The sequence below is a fragment of the Monoraphidium neglectum genome, assembly GCF_000611645.1.
Source record: "Monoraphidium neglectum strain SAG 48.87 unplaced genomic scaffold scaffold00201, whole genome shotgun sequence".
Classification (NCBI taxonomy): Eukaryota; Viridiplantae; Chlorophyta; class Chlorophyceae; order Sphaeropleales; family Selenastraceae; genus Monoraphidium; species Monoraphidium neglectum.
In genome coordinates this window covers 1-20,234 of record NW_014013427.1, presented here as the reverse complement: position 1 = coordinate 20,234, position 20,234 = coordinate 1, and the positions used below count along the sequence as shown (strand labels likewise).

Genomic DNA, 20,234 nt, shown 5'->3' with positions numbered 1-20,234 from the left:
AAAATGGCCCCCCCCCCCCGCCCCCCCCCCCCCAGGTCTGCACCGCCCAGATGGCGGCAGAGCAGGCGTCCACGCGCGCCCACGCCGACGGGGCGCGCCTCGGCGAGGCGCTCGCGCAGCTCGCGGCGGCCGCGGCGGCGCAGTCCTCGCTGGCGGCGGAGCGGGACAGGCTGGCGGTGACGGCGCAGCACTACGCGCAGCTGAAGCAGAAGTATGTTCAGAAGAGCACGATGCTCAAAGAGGTGAGTTTGCGGCTTTGCTTCCTCTCAATTTCAAGGATTGAAACGCGGCGGTGCCCCGTATCGAGGTGGTGGTAGGCTTGCGACGGGCGGTGCTGCGGTGGGGAGTTGGCAGCGGGCCGGGGCAGAGCCCTAGAGCCGACTCTGGCCTCTGCAGTCGCCGCAGCATGGGCGAGCCAATGCAGAGCATAAATGGACGCCGCACTTTTCTCAATGCGCCACCCAGTCCCGCCCCGCGCCCCGCACCCTGATCCCTCGCGCAGGCCCTGGCGCGCTGCGCGGCCAAGGAGACCGAAAACGCCGAGTTGGTGGCGATGTGCGACCAGCTGCTGCAGCAGCAGGAGGCGCGGCGCACCGGTGAGGGCGGCGGCGGCAGCCAGAGCTAGGCGACTGGTGGGGCCCCCTAGTGTTTGGCCACAACTGGCAGCGCCTTGCCCTGTGCGCGCGGTGGGGTGCAAGGTCCGCGCTCCCCGTTCCAAGGCACTGGAATCACTTTTCTGGCGCTCGGCGCAGCATGGGCGAAGGGCAACACGACGGCTGATGAGCGAACAGAGGGATATGCGGCGCGCTTATGATGTGCGTTTGAACAGCTGGGAATTGTTGGGGGCGTGTCTCTTGTCCAGGCTACCCTTGTCTCACCAGAATGAGCACAACCAGGATTCCATAGTTACAAGGGGCAACACCCCGTTTGTTCCCTCCGCAGCTTTTGCACCATGTTTCCTTGAAGCTCACGCCTGCCCAGTGGGGAGCCGCAGCCGTCCCCCAGCACACCTTTCTATTGCAGCCCGTGTTTGGCGCTTTGCTTTTGAAACAACTGCTGAGCACAAGTCGAGTGCTCAAGTGTAATGTACACATGATCTTCAGGGTCAAAATGGTCTTAAGTTTGCAAGCTCAGCAATCCAGTTCTTGGGTCATGGGTGACACCAGCAGCACCCGCCACAAGTCAGGCCCCTGCCGCCGCCCATCACAGCGGTTTCCTGGGCGCCGTCTCCGCCATCTGCTGCCAAAACGCCTCCAGCCGCGGCTGGTCGATGTTTGGCTGGGCTGCAGGTGCAAGGGGTTGCGGCGGAAAAAGGCGGATGTGCACGTGTTGAAAAGATCATAACAGCGGTGGCCGAGGGAGCTCTGCATGTCGTAGCTGACGTCAGCAGAGCGCATTGTCAGCAAAGCAGCACTCGCCATTCAGAGTGAGGCAGACACGGCCAATGGCTGCCCGCCACGGCTGCGCCCGAGGCATCCGGCCCACCTTCATAGCAGGCCAGCAGCGCGGCAGTGTCACCGGGTGACGCGTCCAGGGTGACCAGCCCGACGGCCGTCTGCTTCAGCACCAGCTCGTCGCGGCACATCCGCCTGCGGCATGGCGGGATGCAAAGCACGACCCCAGCCACTTGATCATATGGCAACGCAAGCGGGACAACATTTTTTAATTTTATCCTCCTGCCCTGGCAGCATACTAAATGGCTATTCAGATGCCCCTGGCTACCGCGTTGCCTGTTGGGCGCCACGCAAGCCAGGGCCAGATGATTCCCCGCTGCACGTGCTTCAGTCGCAAGGCCGCACAGGCAACATGCGCCCACCAAGCCCAGTTGTGCCGACTCAGCGCGGATCGCGGCGGCATGGACCCCCCCGCGGAGCCCCCGCCGCCCACCAGGCGTCCTGCAGCGCCTCCACCACCTCCGCCGCCGACGGCTCCGGCCCCCGCCGCTGCGCCGCCGCCGCGAGCGGCATCGCGGCGCCGCGCTTGGCGGCCTCAAGGGCGGCGCGCTCAAGCTCCCTCACTGGCGCCTGCATCTCGGACCTGCGAGGAACAGCAGTGACGAGTCCACCGTCCCTGGTCAGATACAGGGCCCAAACAGCTCAGCTGCCTCGCATGGCGAGACAGCAACGGCCCCGCTCATGGCGGCTGCGCAACCAGGGCGCGAACCGAGGTCCGCAGCGCCGCCCACAACGGCGGCGCGGGCCGCGGGAAAGCATGAGCGTACTCACAACGCCGCGTGGACGCTGGCTAAGGCAGCATGGAGGGCCTGCAGCTGCTTCGCGAGGACCTCCTCCTGGACCTCCTTGCTGCAGCCCAGCGCCTCGAAATGGGACGCGTCCTGCAGGGCCTGTGGAGGCGCAAGGGGTGGGGTGGAGCGGGCCGTGCCATGAGTGGTGCAGCACGAGTTGCAGTGCGGCCTGCTCGCGCACGCAAGGGCAGGGGGGGCGCCTGCGGTGCGCAGCGCCGGCCGGCGCGTGAGCGATTCGCAAGGGGCTGGGCGCGCGCCGCGCGGCGCGGCCGCGACTGAGAGCCGCTACGGCGGCCGTTGGGCAGGCAGCGCAGGTGGTAGCGGCGGTTGGCCCTGCCTACCTGAAGGCGCCCGAGGATATTTACCGCGGTCGCCAGCCCCGCGGCAGAGCGTGCCTGTCCGGCCGCACAGTGGCGGCAGGGTACGCACGAGGTCAAGATTTCAAGCATTGCAGCGCCATCGGCTCGCGCCCGCACACGAGCAGCGAAGCAGTACGACGTTTGCGGCCACCATTGTGCGACAACGGGCCTCAACACTTACGTGGAGGGAGCCCCAGTCCCGGTATGCAGTGGCCGCCTTGGCGGCCTGCTGGCGCAGAGCGTCCATTGTGCAGGCAGCGGCGCTGGCGCACCCTCAGCCAGCCGCGTGCACGGCGCTATGTGCTGGACGCATGAATGAAACTATCTTCATCTGTTATTACACACACACCAAATCACTGTTCTGCATTTACAGATCGCACGGATCTTGATTATGTGCTGGGCTGCGTCTCGCTAAGGCTGAGATACGGCGGTAGAACTGCACCTGAATCGCGAGGCTTACTGATCAACGGCATGACATGTACCAACTGCTCTGTATTTATCCCGGAGGCATGCGCTCATGGTCAACACATTGACATGCACAGCCGCCGCTCACAGACATAACATAAGCTATGGCGCAGCATGAGTACCTTTCAAAGGGAGGCAGCTGATGGTTTCTTTTGGTCAGCGCACAGCTTGAGCTCAGCAGCGCACGGTCATGTGGCCATTGGCCACATGGCCCAGGAGAAGGCACAGCCATGCGCCACGAGCCCCTCCACAATGCCTGACCAGCTCGTCCCGCACCTGACAGCATGCCGCTCCCGCCACTGCCTCGCCAATCGGCCATCCACCAGACCTTGCCCATGCCTCCTCAAGGCATATGTTGCTTACATGTGGTCAACCAAAAAAACAGGCGGTGCGTGCGTTTCCTCCGAGGGTGACAATTTTCCAGGACTGATCTCGGGGCCGACGGCAGACTACCACCAGCATCTGGCGTCAAAAGAGCAGATTGAAGCCGTCAGTAATCTCAAATTAAGTGACATGCAGGGTGCTGTGGCGTGCAGCCACTCAGGGGCGCGCAGGGCGTAAACCAGCTCATACGAAATGCTACACTTGCGTTGGGACAATATGCATCACGTAAGCACAGGCGGACGTGCTAAGTATGCAGGTGCAAACTGTGCAGTGCTACGCTGTGCTGCGCTGTGCTGTGCTGTGCTGTGCTGTGGTGCGCTGCGCCATGCTGTGCAGGTCAAGCGGCCCAGATGCGCAGGGTTGGTGCCATCGATGGCTGAGCGAGGTGCACACAGTGCACACAAGGACAGAGCTCTTTGCGGTGCCTTCGTTTGTTGACATGCTGGCCTATCTGTCTGATGAGCGGCCTGGGACCGCAAGCAGGGTGCAGTCCAAATGAATCCACCCTCAAGCTGCCCGATGTACACGCGGCGCGTTCGCCGTGACTTCTGGCAGCTGCTGCCGCTGCGTGAGCTCCTGTAGTGCGAGCCGCTGCGGGATTGACCACGAGCGGGGGCGCTCGTCAAAGGGGTGGCAAGGAAGGAGCGAACCGCGATGCTGCCAGGGTGCAACTCAGACGCCTGTACCATAATGTGGTTTGCATTTGTCGTTCGTGCTGCTCACGCAAGCCGGTTCACGCGTGGCAACAGCCCCTGTGCCTCTCACAACCCCGGCCGTCGTAAAGCCGCCCTACCTGCAGCTGCACCTCCCTCTGCAGCGCCCGCACGCGCTCCACCAGCTGGCCCCGGCTGAGCGCCGCCACTTCCTCGTCTGCCAGCAAGGCAACCCCCTCAGCCCTCTCAGCCACGGCAGACATGTTGGCGCCCTGGTCGGGCGGCTGCTGGACACGCGCGGCATGGCGCGGCGCGTCGGGGCTGCTGCAGAGCAGTTGCTGCTGGGATTGCCAGGTGCTGTGTTCAGTTTTGACCTGCATACGTTGCTGCTGTCTTCTCTGCTGCTGCTTGTTCTGCTGCTGCCCCTGCTGCGGCTGCTCGCTCTGCACTGTGTGATGCTCCGGCCGGTCCTGCTGTCGCCTATGCTGCTGCTGCTCCTCATGCTGCTGCTGCTCCTCGTGCTGCTGCTGCTGCTGCTGCTGCTGCTGCTGCTGCTGCTGCTGCTGCTGCTGCTGTTTCTGCTGCTCCTGCTTCTGCTGCTCCTGGTCTTGTGGCTGACTGGCTTGGGTCGTTGAGGGCAAGTAGCTCTGCTTGGCACTGGCTGACGCCGGAGGCAACCTGTCGGCCACCACAACTGCCTGATCAGAGTCAAATCTCAAGTGCCCCACCAGCGGAGGCTCCTCGGCTTGCACCACGCAAGGCGTGCTTGCGTCCTCGGCCACTGCAGCGCCCGCGAGGATGGTGTGCCCAGCCCCTCTGGCCCAGCATCCGCCAGAAGCAGCTGCTGCAAGCGCACCGTCGCTGCTGCTTGACATGGAGCGCTGCCGCTTGGGCGCTAGCTTGGAGGCGGTCATGGCGAGGTGCGCAGACTTTTCCTGCGGAGCTGCGGGCGGGCCGTGCCGCAGAAGCTCCGCAACGGCCAGTGCTGTGACGCCCTGTGCCACATTCTGCTGCTGCTGCTGCTGCTGCTGCTGCTGCTGCTGCACCTGCTGCTGCTGCTGCTGCTGCTGCTGCTGCACCTGCTGCTGTTGCTGCTGTCGCCGCTGCTGTTGGTGCACATGCTGCTGCTGCTGCTGCTGCACCTGCTGCTGCACCTGCTGCTGCTGCTGCTGCTGCACCAGCTGCTGCTGCTGCTGCTGCTGCTGCTGCTGCTGCTGCTGCTGCTGCTGCTGCTGCTGCCTCCGCGCCTGCTGCTGCCTCCGCTGCTGCTCTTGTTGCTGCTCTTGTTGCTGCTCCTCCACCTGCTGCTCCTCCCACGCTTGCTGCTGCCCAAATTTAGCCTCATGCTGTTGCTGCATCTGCCGCAACATAAGCGTCTGCGCCTGCCAGCCCGCAAACTGCAGTGGGGCCGGGAAGCCGCTCTGCAGCAGCAGGCTCTGGGCCAGCCCTGGCGGCATGACGGGCTGCACCCCGCCCATGGCTGCCATCGGGAGTGAGAGGGGCACCGGCACAATGCCATGCACACCCGCGGCGAAAGGGAAGCACGCGACCCCGTTCGGCATGCCGGCGAACGGCTGCGCCGCGGCCGCTGCCGCCGCTGTGGCTTGAAGCCCCGCCTCTGCATGCTGCGCCGCCCCCGTCCTGGGGCCCCTGATTGACCTGGCCCTCTTGCTCTGGCTGCTGAGCGCCGGCCACGCGCCCTCGTCGTCGTGCCCGCCGCTGCCGCCCTCATAGCCAGAGTCCTGCGCAGCGCGCAGTGGCCGGCCGCACGCTTTGCCGCCGAGCTGCGTCGGCGTGCTGGGTCGCCTTCGCCATGCAGTGGATTCCCTTGCTTCATGAGCACGCCCGCACCTGCCGTCAGGTTTTGCCCGCTCGGCCAGGAACCCTGAGTTTGCTGCCACGGCCGCCCTCACCTCCTCGCGCCTCTTGCGGGCGCGGTACTTGCGGAAGTACTGCCGCACGAGCTTCACTGACCGCAGACATTTGGCGTGGACGCGCGTCTCCGCCAGCGTTGGCGCGCTGGCGCCCCACACGGCCGCGCTGTTGGCGTCATGCCTGGAGAGAACGGATGTGTGTGTGGGGGGGTGGTAGAGGGATGGAGGGAGGGTGTAGTTGGCTGCACATGCGATGGGTGCTCCACAGTGCTAGATCTGAATCAAGGGGTTATGGGCCTTCACCACCACCACCACCACCACCAGCAGCAGCAGCAGCAGCACTATCACCGGACCAGATGCGGAAGCAGTGGTGCCACCATCAGGGCCAAAAGCACCAGTGGCGTCAGAAGCGGCGGGGCGTTTGCGATGAGGCAAATTCAATGTGTGCATGGACGAGACGCACCAGCTGCGAATGTCTTCGGATCTGGGGCGAGCGCCTGATGCCTCCAGCTGAGAGCGCCACCAGTCGTTGAAAGGCTGGGGTGATGGGTGGGAGCACCGGGTTGTCAGAAGGCGGCGCAAACATACCTCGCACCCCACTTGTGCGCAACAGCGCATTGGGAGTCATGGATGCAGGAGATCTTGGCGGGAACATAGCCGTTCACTCAGAGCGAGCAAGGCGCCGGCCCCACCTGCCAGAAGCCCAGCTGCCGCCTGGGAGCTCCCGCCTGATTGAAACGGCGATCATGGCCGTGGCCGCGCCCACCCGACCGCCCGCCCCTCGCGCGTCCGCCGCCGTGGCCGCGGCCGCCACCGCCGTGGTGCCGCAGTTGGCTGCCTGCGGCGTTGTCTACTGCGGCGTGCGAGGGACAGCGCTTTTGCTGAGCCGCAGCGGCAGCCAAAGCACCCAAGGCGCCGACTGCGTCGTCCTCATCCTCCTGGCTGTCGCCCTCCTCTTCCTGATCGAAGTACAGGTCCTCATCTCCTCCTGATACTTCCTGCTCGCCGCACTCTGCCGCTTCAAGGCTGCTGTGGGCCGGCCCGTGGCTGCTCATTGAGAGCAGCGACTGGCGCTCCCGCCCCGTCTCTTGCTGCAGCACCGCCGACGCCCGATGGCTCGCGGCCTACGCTGTTCGCTCAGGCGATGTTCTGATGCTGCATTGGCTGGCGTGGTTGTGATGCGATGCTATTGCGGAGTGCAGCGCAACCAAGCTAATCTGCCGCGCTTGATCTGCTATCATGCGGTAAGCATGCAGCAAGCAACTGTATACCAAAATGAGCATGCGCCAACATACCGCGACGAATGAGCGTCAAACGGTCGTCTCGGTACGAGACCTTTGTCCCAACTTGAATTATTTGTCAGGGACATGCAGCCTTTTGATGCCAGGTTCTCTGCACCATTAGCAGGCAGGACACACGCTTTAACTGCAGGTCGTTTGCATGCGATATCTGCCGGCCGCAGCTTCGATCTACACATCTCCACGCCCATTGCCCGTCAGAAGGTCCCTCCGCCCCTGTGCGGAGTCTCACGTCGCGGTCATTTTCTTTGATCGGTACCAAGAAGCTGCTGGAAGCTTGACGCGGACTATAGCACAGGCAGCAGCAGCAGCATACGCAGCGGACGCATGGGGGACCCATCGCAGGCTGCCGCCGCCGCGCCGCCTTCCCCCCCCGCCGACGAGCCCGTCGATGCCGCAGCGGCGGAGGCCGCGGCGGTCGCGGAGGAGGTCAGGGCGGTGCAGGCCGCAGTGGATGCCGACACGGGGGCGTTTGCAGGGGAGCGGCTGGATGACATGACCAACATTGATATCATCAGGTTGGTGACGGCGGAGGGGTGCCTGGTGCCTTGGCACGCACTCAGCACACACGATCTGTCTGGGACAAGTCAGCGGCATGGCAGGCCGGGCATGCTTCATGCCGCGAGCGGCGCCGCTATCTATCTCGAACCTGGCAGCTGCTCAGCATCGCTGCGCGTCCCGCACGAGCGTGTGCGGCGTCCGACGACGCTTATGCAAATGCTGACAGGGCGGAGGAAGCCAAGAAGCCATATGTGGGGGACAAGGAGTCCCTAGAGAGCTTGACACAAGGTGCAGTGCGGCCCACACACACATGCGCCGCCCGTAAAAGCAGGGCGCAGCCGCGGGCGCGGCGCACGCCCCGGCCACGACGGTCACGTCCCTGCGGCACGGTCAGCATGCGCGATGGCCGGCAGGCTGTCTGCTCATTGCAGCGGCCCGGCTGTATTTTGGCGGGGGAAAGGCGGCGGGAAGCTGGACGGGCTGCACAGAGCGCCATGCGAGAAGCTGCAGCTTTTGCGGAGCCCACATGAATGGCACACAGGCAGCGCACACTGCATGCACACGTTGCGCCCGCTGTTGTGAACACAACTGCGATGCCACCCCTGCCACACCCGCCCTTTCTATGAATGTCAGACTACCGCTCCTACCCTGTTTTTGTGTCGAAAATCCGTGCCCTCATGGCGCGCTACGGTGGCATCCGCCGCGTTCGCTCCGACGGCAACTGCTTCTTTCGCGCCACTGCTTTTGGCCTGCTGGAGTGGCTGCTCGTGAACGACGCCGACGCAGAGTGCCAAAAGTGCGGGCGGTTGCACTTGGCCGTTGTCGAGGTTGAGTGGTCATGATCGCAGTCCAACATGGGTTGTCAACCGCGGAACAATCTGGTTCACAGGACGTGCAGCAGAAACATGTTTCGCGGCCGCCGCCTCGGCTGCTACGCGGATACGCAGGCAGCGGAGCCCCGCCCGGTTGGTCAGGCCGTCCCAACGAGGGCCGCTGCGACACCTCCCTGGCTCACAATCAAGCGCGCCTTACCTTCCCCTGCACTGCCACGCCGCCGCGGCCAGGTTCTTGCACACACTTGACGCGTGCAAGCAGCGGATGGTGGGGGCGGGGTTCGACCCAATGGTGTTCGAGGACGCCCTGGACATGCTGGTCGGGCAGGTGGGGCCGTGATGACGTCATCATGATGTCACTCGGCGTGCATCAGGCCTGCGACTCGCGCGTCTGCCTGGTCGTGTGTGGGGGTCAGAGGGATTCGCAACCAGGGATGTTTCCAGGGCTTTCATCGTCACTTCCAAGCCCGGCGCGAGTGGCCCGACGCGGTTGGGGGTTGTTGAAGAAGCCAGGAGTTGTGCCGCACGGCCCACCGTCTGCCGCTTGCGCCGTTTTCCACGCACCATTCATCCGTGAGCACCCCCCACCCTCCCCCCAGGCGAGCCCCGTGCCCCTACTTGGCGTCCCCTCCCTCTCCTTGAGCAGCCCTGCGCACAAAGCAGGCCGCCACGGCCGGCCTACTTGAAGCATCCCAACCCATCCTGTTTCCTCCTATTCAATTATACTTGTTCTGGCCTATCGTATGATTTCAAAGCTACCATCTTCCACCCTACCCCCTCCAAAGGTCAACGCGATCTGCGTGGGCGCGGCCGTGCCCGGCCAGGGCGCCGACATGGGCACCCTCCTGGCCAACTTCCGGGACGACACGGTCAGCAACATGATCGTCATGCTCATGCGGTTCGTCACCAGCGCGGAGATCCAGGCGCGGCAGGAGCACTTTGCGCCCTTCGTGCTGGTGGGCAGGGAGGGTCGGTTAGGGGGCAAAGCAAGGGGCTGGGGAGGGGGGTCATCTAGAGCTGGCCGAGGGGGGGCGTGAAGGAGGGAGGGGGCCTCGAGAACACAGATGTTTCGGGATGGGAAGGGTGCTTTTACTGAGGCGTGGTGCCTGCCGGATGGTGGGTGGGGTGGGGGCCGGGCAATTGTCGTCGGACGGCGCTTGACACCAGCCACGCACCACGTGAAGGCAGCACCCATGCACTCTGGGCGCGTGCGGGTGACAGCAGCGTCGGAGAAGCACATCCCCCCTGTCTTGCCGGCTCCCCGCCCTGCCTCATCCCCGGGCCCCCCCAACGCACACCGCAGGGTGTGGCGGACATGGATGTGCCGGACTTTTGCCGGCGCTTTGTGGAGCCAATGGCTGAGGAGAGCGACCACCTGCACGCGCAGGCACTCTGCGACGCACTGCAGGTGAGCAGGGCGTGTGTGTTCATGCATTGGGGCGCGCGCGTGTGTGTGTGTGTTGTGTTGTGTGCATGTGCTCGTGCTGCTGTGTGCGTGAGCGCATGCAGGTTGGCATGCGAGTTTGAAGGGGAGCAAGGGGGATGTTGTGGGTGACAAAGGAAGCTGCAGGAAGGTGGCTTGGTTGCCAAGGCCTGCGAGGCGCAGGGGGTAACCGTGGCCCAGGGGTGACTGCGCAACACCTGGGTCCCTGCATTGCAATGAGCACGCCTGCCATTCAGCGGCGGCGCGCGTGCCTGGCAGCCGGTGATCAGCAGGCTGCCCACAGGTGCAGCGCGGACGATGGATAGGCGACTGCCCTCTCTGTGCGTGGAATGGCATTGCACAGCATCGCGTGTGATGGGGTTCAACGACCTGGAGGTGCTGGGCAGCTGGGGTCGGCCGTGGTTCCTTGGAAGTGCATCCCACCAACCCACCCGGTTTCCCCTTCCCCTCCCGCCCACCCGGTCTGCCCTCCAAGCATTGCACCCTGCGCCCTGCCCCACTTCAATAAGACCCCACTCAACCACCCACCCAACCACCCCCAAGGTGCCCATAACCATAGTCTACTTGGACAGCCACGAGCGCGGCCTGGGCGGCGCCGGCGGCGGCGGCAGCGGCGGCGCAGAGTGCGAGGTGCACCGCTTCGAGCCCAGCCCAGACGGCGCCGGCGCTCTCGCGGCCGCAGCGGGCAGCGGCGGTGCCGGCGGCGCGGCGGGCGGGCGGAAGCCGAGCGTGCACTTGCTGTACCGCCCCGGGCACTACGATGTGGCATGTGAGTCCATTTTTCCGGGTAGGGGCGTGTTTGGGGTTTGATTATCCCCACGGCAGGGCGGGGCAGGCGTGTTGGCACCCGTCCAATATGTCTGCACGCCCGGCAAGGGCCCCGACGCCGCCTGCCCTGCCGCGTTGCGGCCACTGTGCAGCTGACCTTCCCAGCCGCCACATGCACGCAGCGGCCCCGCCTGCCCCATCCCTTTAGCCATGCAGGCTGTGCCAAGTGGTAGGTTTTGTCGGCCCGTCTGCTGATCCATTTGCACCCCGAACCAACCCTCTGACAGATCCCAAGCTGGTGGCCTCCTGATTACTGATGCGCAGCTCCAGGCAGCTTCCAGGCCGGCACAGCCAGCAGGCTGCGCTGGCCCGCTGTCTGCCGCTTGACCACGTGCGTGGTGTGTGTTGGACATGCCCGCGTGTCCCAGCTATTCCTTGCCTTGCGACCTGGATCCCCGATCCTTCGCATCATGCGTACACAGCGCCGGCGCACACCCAGCCTGGCATTGCCCCTGTCGAGCAATGATCGTGGGCTGCCGCAACACACATGGCAAGGCCTGAGCCCACCAATGCTCGACCGCCTATTTTTTGCTTGCAACCCACGTGATGTCAGCCACCTGCAAGCGTGTCGGCCCCGGCCTTCCTTGGCAGCGCTGCTTGTTTGCAGCGCCTTCCATTGGAATTTGTTGGGATCAAGCAGCTTGGATTGGCTTACTCGGCGTTGCCAGTGTGACGAGCAAGTAAGCGCTTGAGGCCCCTGTATTATACGTTCACAGCAAGCAGTAGTTGCTTGGCAGCTTCGGGCTGGGCTACCGAAGACTTGCCCTCGCATCCCCAATGCTGGCTATGTGGTGACGCCTGGCCTGCTGACAGTGGAAGCTTGCTCGTCCCGGCCGACCCTCTGGTATCCGCACTTGCTCGCAGCCTTTAAGCAAGCGAGAGAGCTGGCGCAGCATGCCGCTCTGGCGTGGCCTGAGCAGTGCAGTACATGTTTCCACACAGCTGTGGCCGGCTCACCACGCTCCCCTCTCTTTATCTATTAGCCCTGCTCATGAGCCCAGCCGCTAGGAGAAAGGACCTGACAGGAGCTCAGTGCACAATATTACAGCCCTTTTGCGTATGTGCCCAGCGCACTTGCAGCGGTTTGACACGTGCGAGCGGGCTAGCAAAGGTGTCGACCTAACAACCGTCCACACAGGCATGTGAATATGTGTGTAGCGGGCGACCACAACCCACCAGCACACCGAGGGCAAGCAAGGGCCCAACAAAGCCCAGCAGCACCTCCCAACCACCGTGCACCGACGCGGCTCCGCTCACGCAGCTCAGAAGGGCAGCGCCGCAAACAGCGCGACGCCGCGCGCGACCCAGTGCCCTGCCGGCCGGCCGCCCCCATCCAGGTCGACGCTCATGACAAAGTTGGTGGAGTGGCCGGTGGTCGACACCGTGCCGGCGCGCTGCACGGTCTTGTACAGGGGGCACTCGTAGCCGCGCGCCGCAGCGGCAGGGGCCGGCGCGGCGGCGGTGGCGTTGGCGGCGGCGGCGGTGGCGCCACGGGTGTGGCGGGGGCGCAGCCAGAGGACGGGCATCTGTGTGTACAGCTCCTTGGGGCGCGACTCGGCTTGGGGAGGGGTGGGGGGCACGCGGTGGGTCGGGGCGAGGTGGGTTGAGTCTTTGGTTGGGGTGGGGAAGTGGGGGCGGGCTTTGCTGGGCTGGGTAAGGGGAAGGCTGAGGTGGGGTTGGGGGTGTGGCTTGCTGAGTTTGCAAACTGGGGAGGGGCAAAGCACGGGGCGCCGCCGGAGAAGCCGCGGCGCAACAGATGGCAGGCCGGGGGTGGCAAGCACGCACTTGGGACGAGCGCGCGCTGGCAGCGGGGCACTCGCCGCAGCCAACCCAGCGGGTGCGCCCCCCTATCCCGGCCAGAGGCGCCCCCGCATCCCCGCCAGCGCGGAGAGACTCCTGGGCATCAAACACCTGCCCGCCAGCCCCCCGCCAAGGCCCCGCACATCCGCGCCGGCCCACCTAGCGCGTGCGCCTCCGCGTCCCAGCGCGCCCCTTCCAGGAACAGCCCCCGCACGTAGCAGCCGTCCTCTGGCGCCTCCCACTGGCCCCCTGGCGGCCCAAAGTCCATGACCAGGTGCTCAAACGCGACAGCATCAATGGGGTGGCCGTGGCGGCGCGCAAAGTTCTGGAGCATGCCGGTCAGGAAGGCCTTTGGGCGGGGGGCACAGGGATACAGGGAAGGGGCGGGGCGTGGGGGGATCGACAGACGCGGGGCGGCAGTGCATCGTGCCTCCGAAGGGAGTGCGCAACGCGGCGGTGCTGAAGCATGGGCTCTGCAAGGGGTCGCTGCTACTGCAGGCGCCAGGCCTGGGAACTCACTGAATGGTCCTAACAGACGAGGCGCAACCGCCCCCACCCTTGGCGCCTGTGTGCGCGAGCGCGCGCGCGTGCACACACGCGCACACACCTGTGGGAAGAAGAAGCCCGATATCCAGTAGACCGCGGGCCGCCCCTGCGCCACCCAGCCCCCTATGAACCTCAGCCGCTCAAGCAGGTCGGCCACCCAGGCCGCCAGGGGCTTCAGGCTCGGGTATGCCTTGGCCGCCCACGCCTCGGGGACCTGTCGAGAGCGGGGGGGATTGAGTGAGAGGCAGTTGGCCGATGTAGTGGGGGTTCAGGGACGTTGGTTGCAGTGACACCATATCTTTGGGGTTTGGAAGGCGCGGGGCTGATCGGGTGAGGGAGGGGTGTATCGGGCGTCTGCGATGGGGTGAAGGCGGGTGGCATCGTAAGGCGCCGCGAGATGTGGGCGCGGCATGAAGGTCCCCGCAGCAGTCCATCCCTGTTTGGTCTCCGCGCCCTGCCAGGGAGGGCCGCCTCATTGCGGCGCCGTCACACACAGCCCCGCTGCAAGCCCTGCCTCGTTTGATGCAGCTTTCGTCATGACAGTCTTTTCACAGGCCCACCGCGCATCCGCTAGCTTTGCCCAAACCTGACCCCCGCCAAAGCCCCTGGAACCTAAGGCCGGCACCCAAATCAAAACCTCCAGGATCGGCATCATCATGCCGCCCGGCCTCCGTCCTAAAAAACGAACACTGACCCGAGCAGTAGCAGCCTCCTCCTCAGCCCCCCCCCCTTCACCCACCTGGTTGTCGTAGAGGCTGTAGGCCACGGCCTCCAGGTCTGGGCTCATCACCACCAGGCCGCGCAGCGCCTTGAGCGCCTGCTGCAGGCTGCCCCGCACCACCTCCAGCAGCGCGTTGTACCTGGGGGGCCCGGGGTGGGGTGCAGGTCGAAAGGTCAGGCGAGAGCGCGGATCAGGCGCATGTGTGCGGCGGCGATTGTGTTGGTGAGACTTGTACAATCTGCGCAGTCGAAAAAAATCTACCGACACGCACGCAGCGGGGCCCGCTGCGGGCCTCTCAGGCTATACTCCATGCATAACGGCCCACAAACGGCATGGCGCAGGTTGGTTGCCGTGTCCCCGATCAGGACTGCGCGGACTCGCCCCGATCTGCAGTTTTGGCATAAGGTATCTGAGGTTTGCAACAGGCAGCCCCGTCCGGCCACCCACCGGATGCACTCCTGCAGCAGCACGGTGTTCATGGACTCGGCGTGGGACGTGGGGTATGCGGCCGCCACCGCATCCAGGTCAAAGGAGGCCGGCAGCTGCGACGAGGGGGTCGATGAAAGCAATGGGCATGGCATCGCATAATCACACAGTCAGTTGCTTCTTGAAGGCAGGACTATTGTTTCAAACGCGTTGGCAGTGTGGTTGATAACCCATCTGATGCATATGTGTAGCGCGCTCTGCTCCATCAAGTTATGCGCCTCTGCCGTGAAGCCACCTCAAGGCCCCCCCCCGTTAGAGCCGCCAATGGTGTAGTAAGCAGAGTCACCGGCCATGTGTCCCGACGCAAAAGCTCCCCGTCACCCGAGCCCTCCAAAGCACGACTCATCGCCCACCGTCTCCAGGATCCCGTTTGCTATGCGCGCTATGGCGTCCTCTTGGCTCTCGCCGCCGCCGCCGCCGGACGCGCGCGGCTGCAGCGCCAGCAGGGAGCCCAGCATCCCATAGGACTCGGCCTGCAGGCAGCCGCGGGGGTGGCGGCGAGGAATGAGGGCGCCTTGGTCGAGTGCGACGTGCGACAGGCGACCACAATTTGCAAACCGCAATCCATCTGACTATACTGGGGGGTGGGCGCCGCCCCTGGCCCACAAATGGCCTGGGACTAGGCCTAACGCCCGTCAATGGGGCCCCAAACACCGGTAGCGAACTGCATTGAGGCGCTGGCTTGACCTAAGGGTTTGGCGCGCATGCTATTGTTTCTCTGTCCTGTCACCTCTTCGCAGGTGAGGTCAGCTCAGGGGCGGCTTTGGTGCGCATACTATGGCTCCCTTTGTCCTATTCCCCTGCTGTCACCTGTTCGCATGTGATGTCAGCGTTGTCGTGGAGGCCAAAGATGTCGGGGGAGGGGGCCAGGGGGTAGGAGGAGATGTGCTCCACAAACTGCGGTGGAGGGCAGGACGGGCCGTGACGCGGGAAGTGACAGGAAGCGGTCTCGCACGGGACGCCAAAACAAGGTGAACCTGGGTCCAAAAAACGCTCACACGGGTGCGGCGGGTCAGTCGGGTGATTCGGCCCCGTTCGTGTGCGCGCATGAGTGCCCTCTCATCTATGCATAACTCCTTCGCCATGCGCCATTATCCACCTGCCATCCGCCATCGCTGTTTGGCAAGCAATACGCACCTCCTTTACCGTCTCGCAGCCGGGTGTGGCGTAGGTGCCGCCGGGTGAGAAGGCGTAACCCTCCTCCAGCACCTGGTGCATGGAAGCCAGGCAGACACACCATCAGCCCGGCCTTAGCAGGCACAGCTGCCTTGCTTCGACATTTGCAACCACACACAACTGTACCAGGCCCCAGCAGGTGCAACCCCCAGCTGACAGTCGCTGTTGGGGCGATGCGACAAGCAGAATTTCAACCCCAGGAGATCGTTTGGCGCATGAGGACGCCTCATGACCACGTGACACAAGGCTCTTTTCACGCAGCACTGCTCATTGAAGTCCGTCCCTTTCCCCCTCCCCTCGCCTTGGGGCCGCAGAAGCCCTCCACCAGGGCGTTGATGAGGCGGCGGTCCTGGGCGTCTGTGACCCTGCCGCCGTAGTTGATCTCAGTGAAGAGGAAGCGCAGCACCTTGTACGGCACCTGGGGCGGTTTGACGGGGGTGCGGATGCGGGTCTCGAATCAAGCAGTGAGCGGCTTGCGGATTTCAAAAGAAAAGAGTGTGCGGGATTCAGGTTGTGTCGAGCTGTTTGAAGGGCCGTTTCAGATGTGCAGACGCCAGCGTCGGACGCAACGCCAAGCATCTAAACGGTTGTTTCGAGCGAGCGTTCCGGGCGGCGCGGAGGGGCGGGTAGTGCGGCTGGTTTTTCTGCTGCGGATGCGGACGGCCGATAGTACGGCTGCTGCTGCTTCGCGCGCAAACAAGCTGCCTTCGGGCTGTTCAGGTGATGGGATGCGCTTGGGGATCTTCCTAGCATGCGGCATCCTGTCGCAGTCAAGGGGGGAGGGCCTCACCTGGTCTTTTGCCTCCTCCAGGAACTCCCTCATCTGAGCCAGGCTCACAGACAGGTCCCCATCCGTGAAGTCGTAGCTGCACGCGCATTCATGAGGGGTGACATAAGAAGTGTGTGTGGAGAGGGGGAGGGAGGTGCACGCGAGTGCCGGCGGGCGCTTGCGTGTGTGGATGGGCGATTGTAAAGAAGTGGGGTTTGTGCCATCAACTTATTTTCGGCCAGCAGGAATCCACGCCTCGCGGGCCGCCGCAGCGTCGCGACCCCGGCGGCTCTCGCCCTCGCTATGGCGCGCCGCAGGGCTTTGGCTGGCAGCACTCTGCCGGCGGGCCCCACCGTATGTTCCAGCCCAGCGGCCCAAACTTGCGCCTGTCCTGCACCACCGCGTGGAAGAGGCACATGCCAAACAGCAGGCGGCGCCACTCCAGGGGCCGGCTGCTGCCGGCCAGGTACTGCTCCGAGAACCTGCCACGGAGAGGTTTTTTCGGGGCGTTCAGGGGGTTGCCGTCTGGAAAAAGAGCATCGGCAGCCGGCCTTACGACCGCTCTGTGATCCACAGCGGCTTTGGACGAGCAGTGGTCCTGACTTGACGTATTGTTATGCACACCAAACAAGAGCACGAAGCCGCCTTGGCGGCCTGCCGGCTGGTTGCCCCAAGTCTCACCCCAACCCCTACCCCCACCTGTTGTACTGTCGCAGCAGGTTGGCCTTCAGGCCGGCCGGCGGCTCCAGGCTCATCTTCACGCCCTCCTGCCGATTCAGAGGAGCAAGTTTGCGGCCAACACTTGGGGTGCCGCCGGAGAGGGGGTCGCATGCTCCGCAAAGGCTCGTTGGTGGCAGGGCGCGCGGCTGGGCGGCGCGAAGCCGGAGGCCGGGTGGCGTCATCGAGCGTTGCGCCGGCGGCCCCTTTGGCATCCCCGCCCACCTGGAGGATTGACGCCGGGAAGGCCGGGCTGGGTGCGCTGGTGAGCCACAGCCTGAAGTCTTTGTGGACCTTTGGGGGAGGGTGGCGGTTGGGTGGAGCGTGGGTGTGTCGGCGGTGGCGCGTGGGCCGGTGAGCTTGTGTGTGTGCTGCACACGTGCATAGGTGTGAACGTTTGTGGGCCTGGCCAGACTGAGGGGTGAGTAGGCAAGGCTTGGGTAATGCCGAGATTGGTGAAAGCGAACGTTATCAAGGCGGTTGAGCGCCTTGAGGCGCACAGCGCCGGCTGGCTGCAGGCTTCAGCGGCACCCCCTGATTCCCATGCACGGCTGACAAACCCACCAAACCCATGCACCACAACTTTGTAGCAACACAGCTAGCTGGACCGTGCCAAGCCCACCTTGTCGGGCTGTATGCCCTCCACGATGCGCTCCAGCGTGGGCAGCCAGCTGACAGCCAGGTGGCAGTTCTGTAGGCACACCCACAGCCCGCGCTCCATGCCGGCCGCCAGCAGCCGCTCGGCCTTCGGGCCCTGGCCCTGGCCAAGCGACACCTTTTCGAACTTTTTCGAAAACTTCATTTCTTCCGCCAGCGCCAGGAGGTCGGCCATGGGGTCGGCGCCTGCAGAATTTGGGCAGCGATCACGTCGAAACCCATAATCAAGATCTATACTCCGGGTGTCAGGTTTGAAAGACTACGGTAGCAGGTACACAAGAAGCAAGGAGACATATAGACGTGTCATTGTGACTGTGCGCGTGGTCAGGCCGGCAAGACCCGGCCATACCGCCTCCAAAGCCTCACCGGGCGACAGCACAAACACCAGCGGCGTCGCGGGCCCGCTCTCCCGAAAGCACGTCGCCAAGTCAAACGGCGGCGGCTCCACGAACCGCCGCCCCAGCACCTCCCCGACAAACAGCCGCGCGCCCGCCAGGACCTTGTCGGGCCGCAGGCAGCGCAGCGCCAGGAGGCGCTGGTAGCTGGAGAGGCGCGAGGCGAAGGGCTCCGCCAGGGGGTGCTCGTGGGCCTGCAGCACGGTTGCAATTACGATTGAAAGTTTCATGTTTTGAGGCGCACACTGCCACTTGCACAGAACTTGCGTGATCAGGTCAGATGACTAAGCTGACAGGAAGCTTCCAATGCAGGGTACAGCAAGCCAGTCACCGTGTAAACTGGCTGTATCCACAGGCTGCATCCACAGGCCTCAGCGGGGGCACCACGCCCCACCTGTGCGCTGTCGAAGAGGGCGTGGTAATGCTCCTCACACTCCGCCACGTGCTGCGCAAACCCAGAAAAGGCCGGCAGCGCGTCCAGCGCCAGCACCTCGCCCCAAGACTTGTTGGTCAGCCAGCCCGCCCCGGGGTTGGCTGGCGGCGGCGGCGGCGCCTCGGCGGCGCCGGCGCCGGGGGTGCGGGCCGGGGCGGCGGTGGGACCGGCAAGGAGGAAGCGCCAGTCTTTTGCGTCGATGCGCCCTTGCTGCTGCATCACCTGGGGGGCGAGCGCACACAGGGGTGTGTCATTGGACTGCATTTATCGTATCTTCAGCCACGTGTCCAGCGTGTGTCGCCAGGGTGAGTTTCCTGGTGCCATGCCATTGCAATTGATTCCACACCCCTGAGCCCCCCCCCACGCACCTTGACGGCCAGCATGAACGAGAACATGAGCTTGTGGCGCTCAAACAGGGACCGGCACACGTTCTCAAACAGGGAGAAGGTGAACGCCTCGTTCAGGGCGGCGCCGCGCGCGTCCACGCTGTCGGCCTTCGCACGGCCGGTGGGCCGCATTTGGCGGGGCGGTGGTGATGCCATCTCGCTTACCATAAAGGTCGTCACCTGATCGCAACAACCCAACTGCTACCATAGCAAGAAGCTTCCCACGACAGCTTTCGTCATCTGATCGACGCGTCCGCCTCTCATGCACGCGTATGGCAACCCCCACCCCCAAGCTTGCACGAATGTTGGAGCCCTGACCCTTCACAGACCCTCTGTTGTGCGCACACACCACACACGTACACACACCACCCACAGCACATACATGAAGCGAGCAAGCGGACAGACACACACACATACACACACACGCGCACACACACACACAAACACACACACGCACGCACATGCACGCACACACACACACACACACACACCTTTGGCGTCTCCTCCATGCCGCGCACGAACAGCGCTCTGAACCACCCCAGGCTGTATTGGTACATCGGGTCAACCCCAGCCAGCTCGCTGATGGCAAAGAACAGCAGCGCCCCGCGGCGCGCCACGGGGCGGTACCCCTCGCGCGCCGCGTCAATGTCTCGTTCCGTGGCCTCCGCCTCGGCCATGCGCGCAGCAACCTCGTTGGAGGTCACCTGGGGAGGGAGAGAGGGCGGGTGTGGTCAAGGTTGGGGGCAACTGCAGCAGGCGGTCTGACACAATAAGGGAGCTGCCTATAATGGGGAGCTGCTGGCTGCAGGGGGCAGGCCTTACGGTTTCCACTTATGCTGGCAGCTTTGGGCCGCTGCATCACAGAATGACTAGAGGTGCATCTGTCATTGCTTTGTGGAAATACAGCACCCCTCCGTTTGGTCCTAGCCTTCCCACTTGCCAAACCCCTTATCACATGCCCCCCCCCCCAAATCCTGGCATGCGCCGACACACCATGGCGAACCCCCGTCACCCACAGCAGCCTCCCATCTACTCTTGTGCAACAATGCAAGAACACTCTCCGCCACAAACATCTACAAAAATCAAGCCTGCCAGGCCAAATCGCCCAGGCCAAACCCCCTCAAATGCCCACCTCCCCCCCACACCACACCCCCTGCGCTCGCACCATCGCCCCGACTTCCCCCCCACCTTTCCCTGCACCCCACAATAACCCCAAACAAAAGCCAGGACGGCTCCAGAAGCGGCAACCCGGCCAAGACGCGGC

At 64.4% G+C, this 20,234-nt stretch overlaps 5 protein-coding genes across 5 annotated transcripts; 2 read left to right on the top strand and 3 right to left on the bottom strand.

The window, feature by feature from the left end:
- Positions 1 to 50: 50 nt before the first annotated feature.
- On the top strand, positions 51 to 625 carry MNEG_1896 (hypothetical protein; the record flags this gene model as incomplete). The annotated part of the gene is made up of 2 exons (XM_014049630.1): positions 51 to 242; positions 503 to 625. 2 exons carry the CDS (start codon positions 51 to 53, stop codon positions 623 to 625), a joined length of 315 nt encoding a protein of 104 aa, XP_013905084.1.
- Positions 626 to 1,203: 578 nt separating this feature from the next.
- Positions 1,204 to 2,851, bottom strand: MNEG_1895 (hypothetical protein; the record flags this gene model as incomplete). Its single annotated transcript, XM_014049629.1, has 6 exons — positions 1,204 to 1,283; positions 1,486 to 1,589; positions 1,888 to 2,037; positions 2,226 to 2,344; positions 2,587 to 2,640; positions 2,786 to 2,851. 6 exons carry the CDS (start codon positions 2,849 to 2,851, stop codon positions 1,204 to 1,206), a joined length of 573 nt encoding a protein of 190 aa, XP_013905083.1.
- A 1,274-nt stretch (positions 2,852 to 4,125) lies between these two features.
- MNEG_1894 (hypothetical protein) lies at positions 4,126 to 7,035 on the bottom strand (the record flags this gene model as incomplete). Its single annotated transcript, XM_014049628.1, has 5 exons — positions 4,126 to 4,133; positions 4,963 to 5,848; positions 6,020 to 6,161; positions 6,444 to 6,517; positions 6,673 to 7,035. 5 exons carry the CDS (start codon positions 7,033 to 7,035, stop codon positions 4,126 to 4,128), a joined length of 1,473 nt encoding a protein of 490 aa, XP_013905082.1.
- Positions 7,036 to 7,605: 570 nt separating this feature from the next.
- On the top strand, positions 7,606 to 11,057 carry MNEG_1893 (ubiquitin thioesterase protein OTUB1; the record flags this gene model as incomplete). Its single annotated transcript, XM_014049627.1, has 8 exons — positions 7,606 to 7,821; positions 8,111 to 8,168; positions 8,413 to 8,575; positions 8,844 to 8,940; positions 9,398 to 9,568; positions 9,916 to 10,020; positions 10,600 to 10,825; positions 11,041 to 11,057. 8 exons carry the CDS (start codon positions 7,606 to 7,608, stop codon positions 11,055 to 11,057), a joined length of 1,053 nt encoding a protein of 350 aa, XP_013905081.1.
- A 1,089-nt stretch (positions 11,058 to 12,146) lies between these two features.
- MNEG_1892 (Dynein heavy chain 1, axonemal) lies at positions 12,147 to 20,138 on the bottom strand (the record flags this gene model as incomplete). Its single annotated transcript, XM_014049626.1, has 19 exons — positions 12,147 to 12,442; positions 12,844 to 13,033; positions 13,292 to 13,444; positions 13,970 to 14,090; positions 14,399 to 14,493; positions 14,791 to 14,910; positions 15,248 to 15,334; positions 15,575 to 15,646; positions 15,939 to 16,031; positions 16,404 to 16,479; positions 16,736 to 16,864; positions 17,082 to 17,149; positions 17,325 to 17,393; positions 17,722 to 17,942; positions 18,123 to 18,345; positions 18,546 to 18,806; positions 18,953 to 19,078; positions 19,462 to 19,674; positions 20,103 to 20,138. The coding sequence occupies 19 exons, from the start codon at positions 20,136 to 20,138 to the stop codon at positions 12,147 to 12,149; spliced, it is 2,649 nt and encodes an 882-aa protein (XP_013905080.1).
- Positions 20,139 to 20,234: the final 96 nt, after the last annotated feature.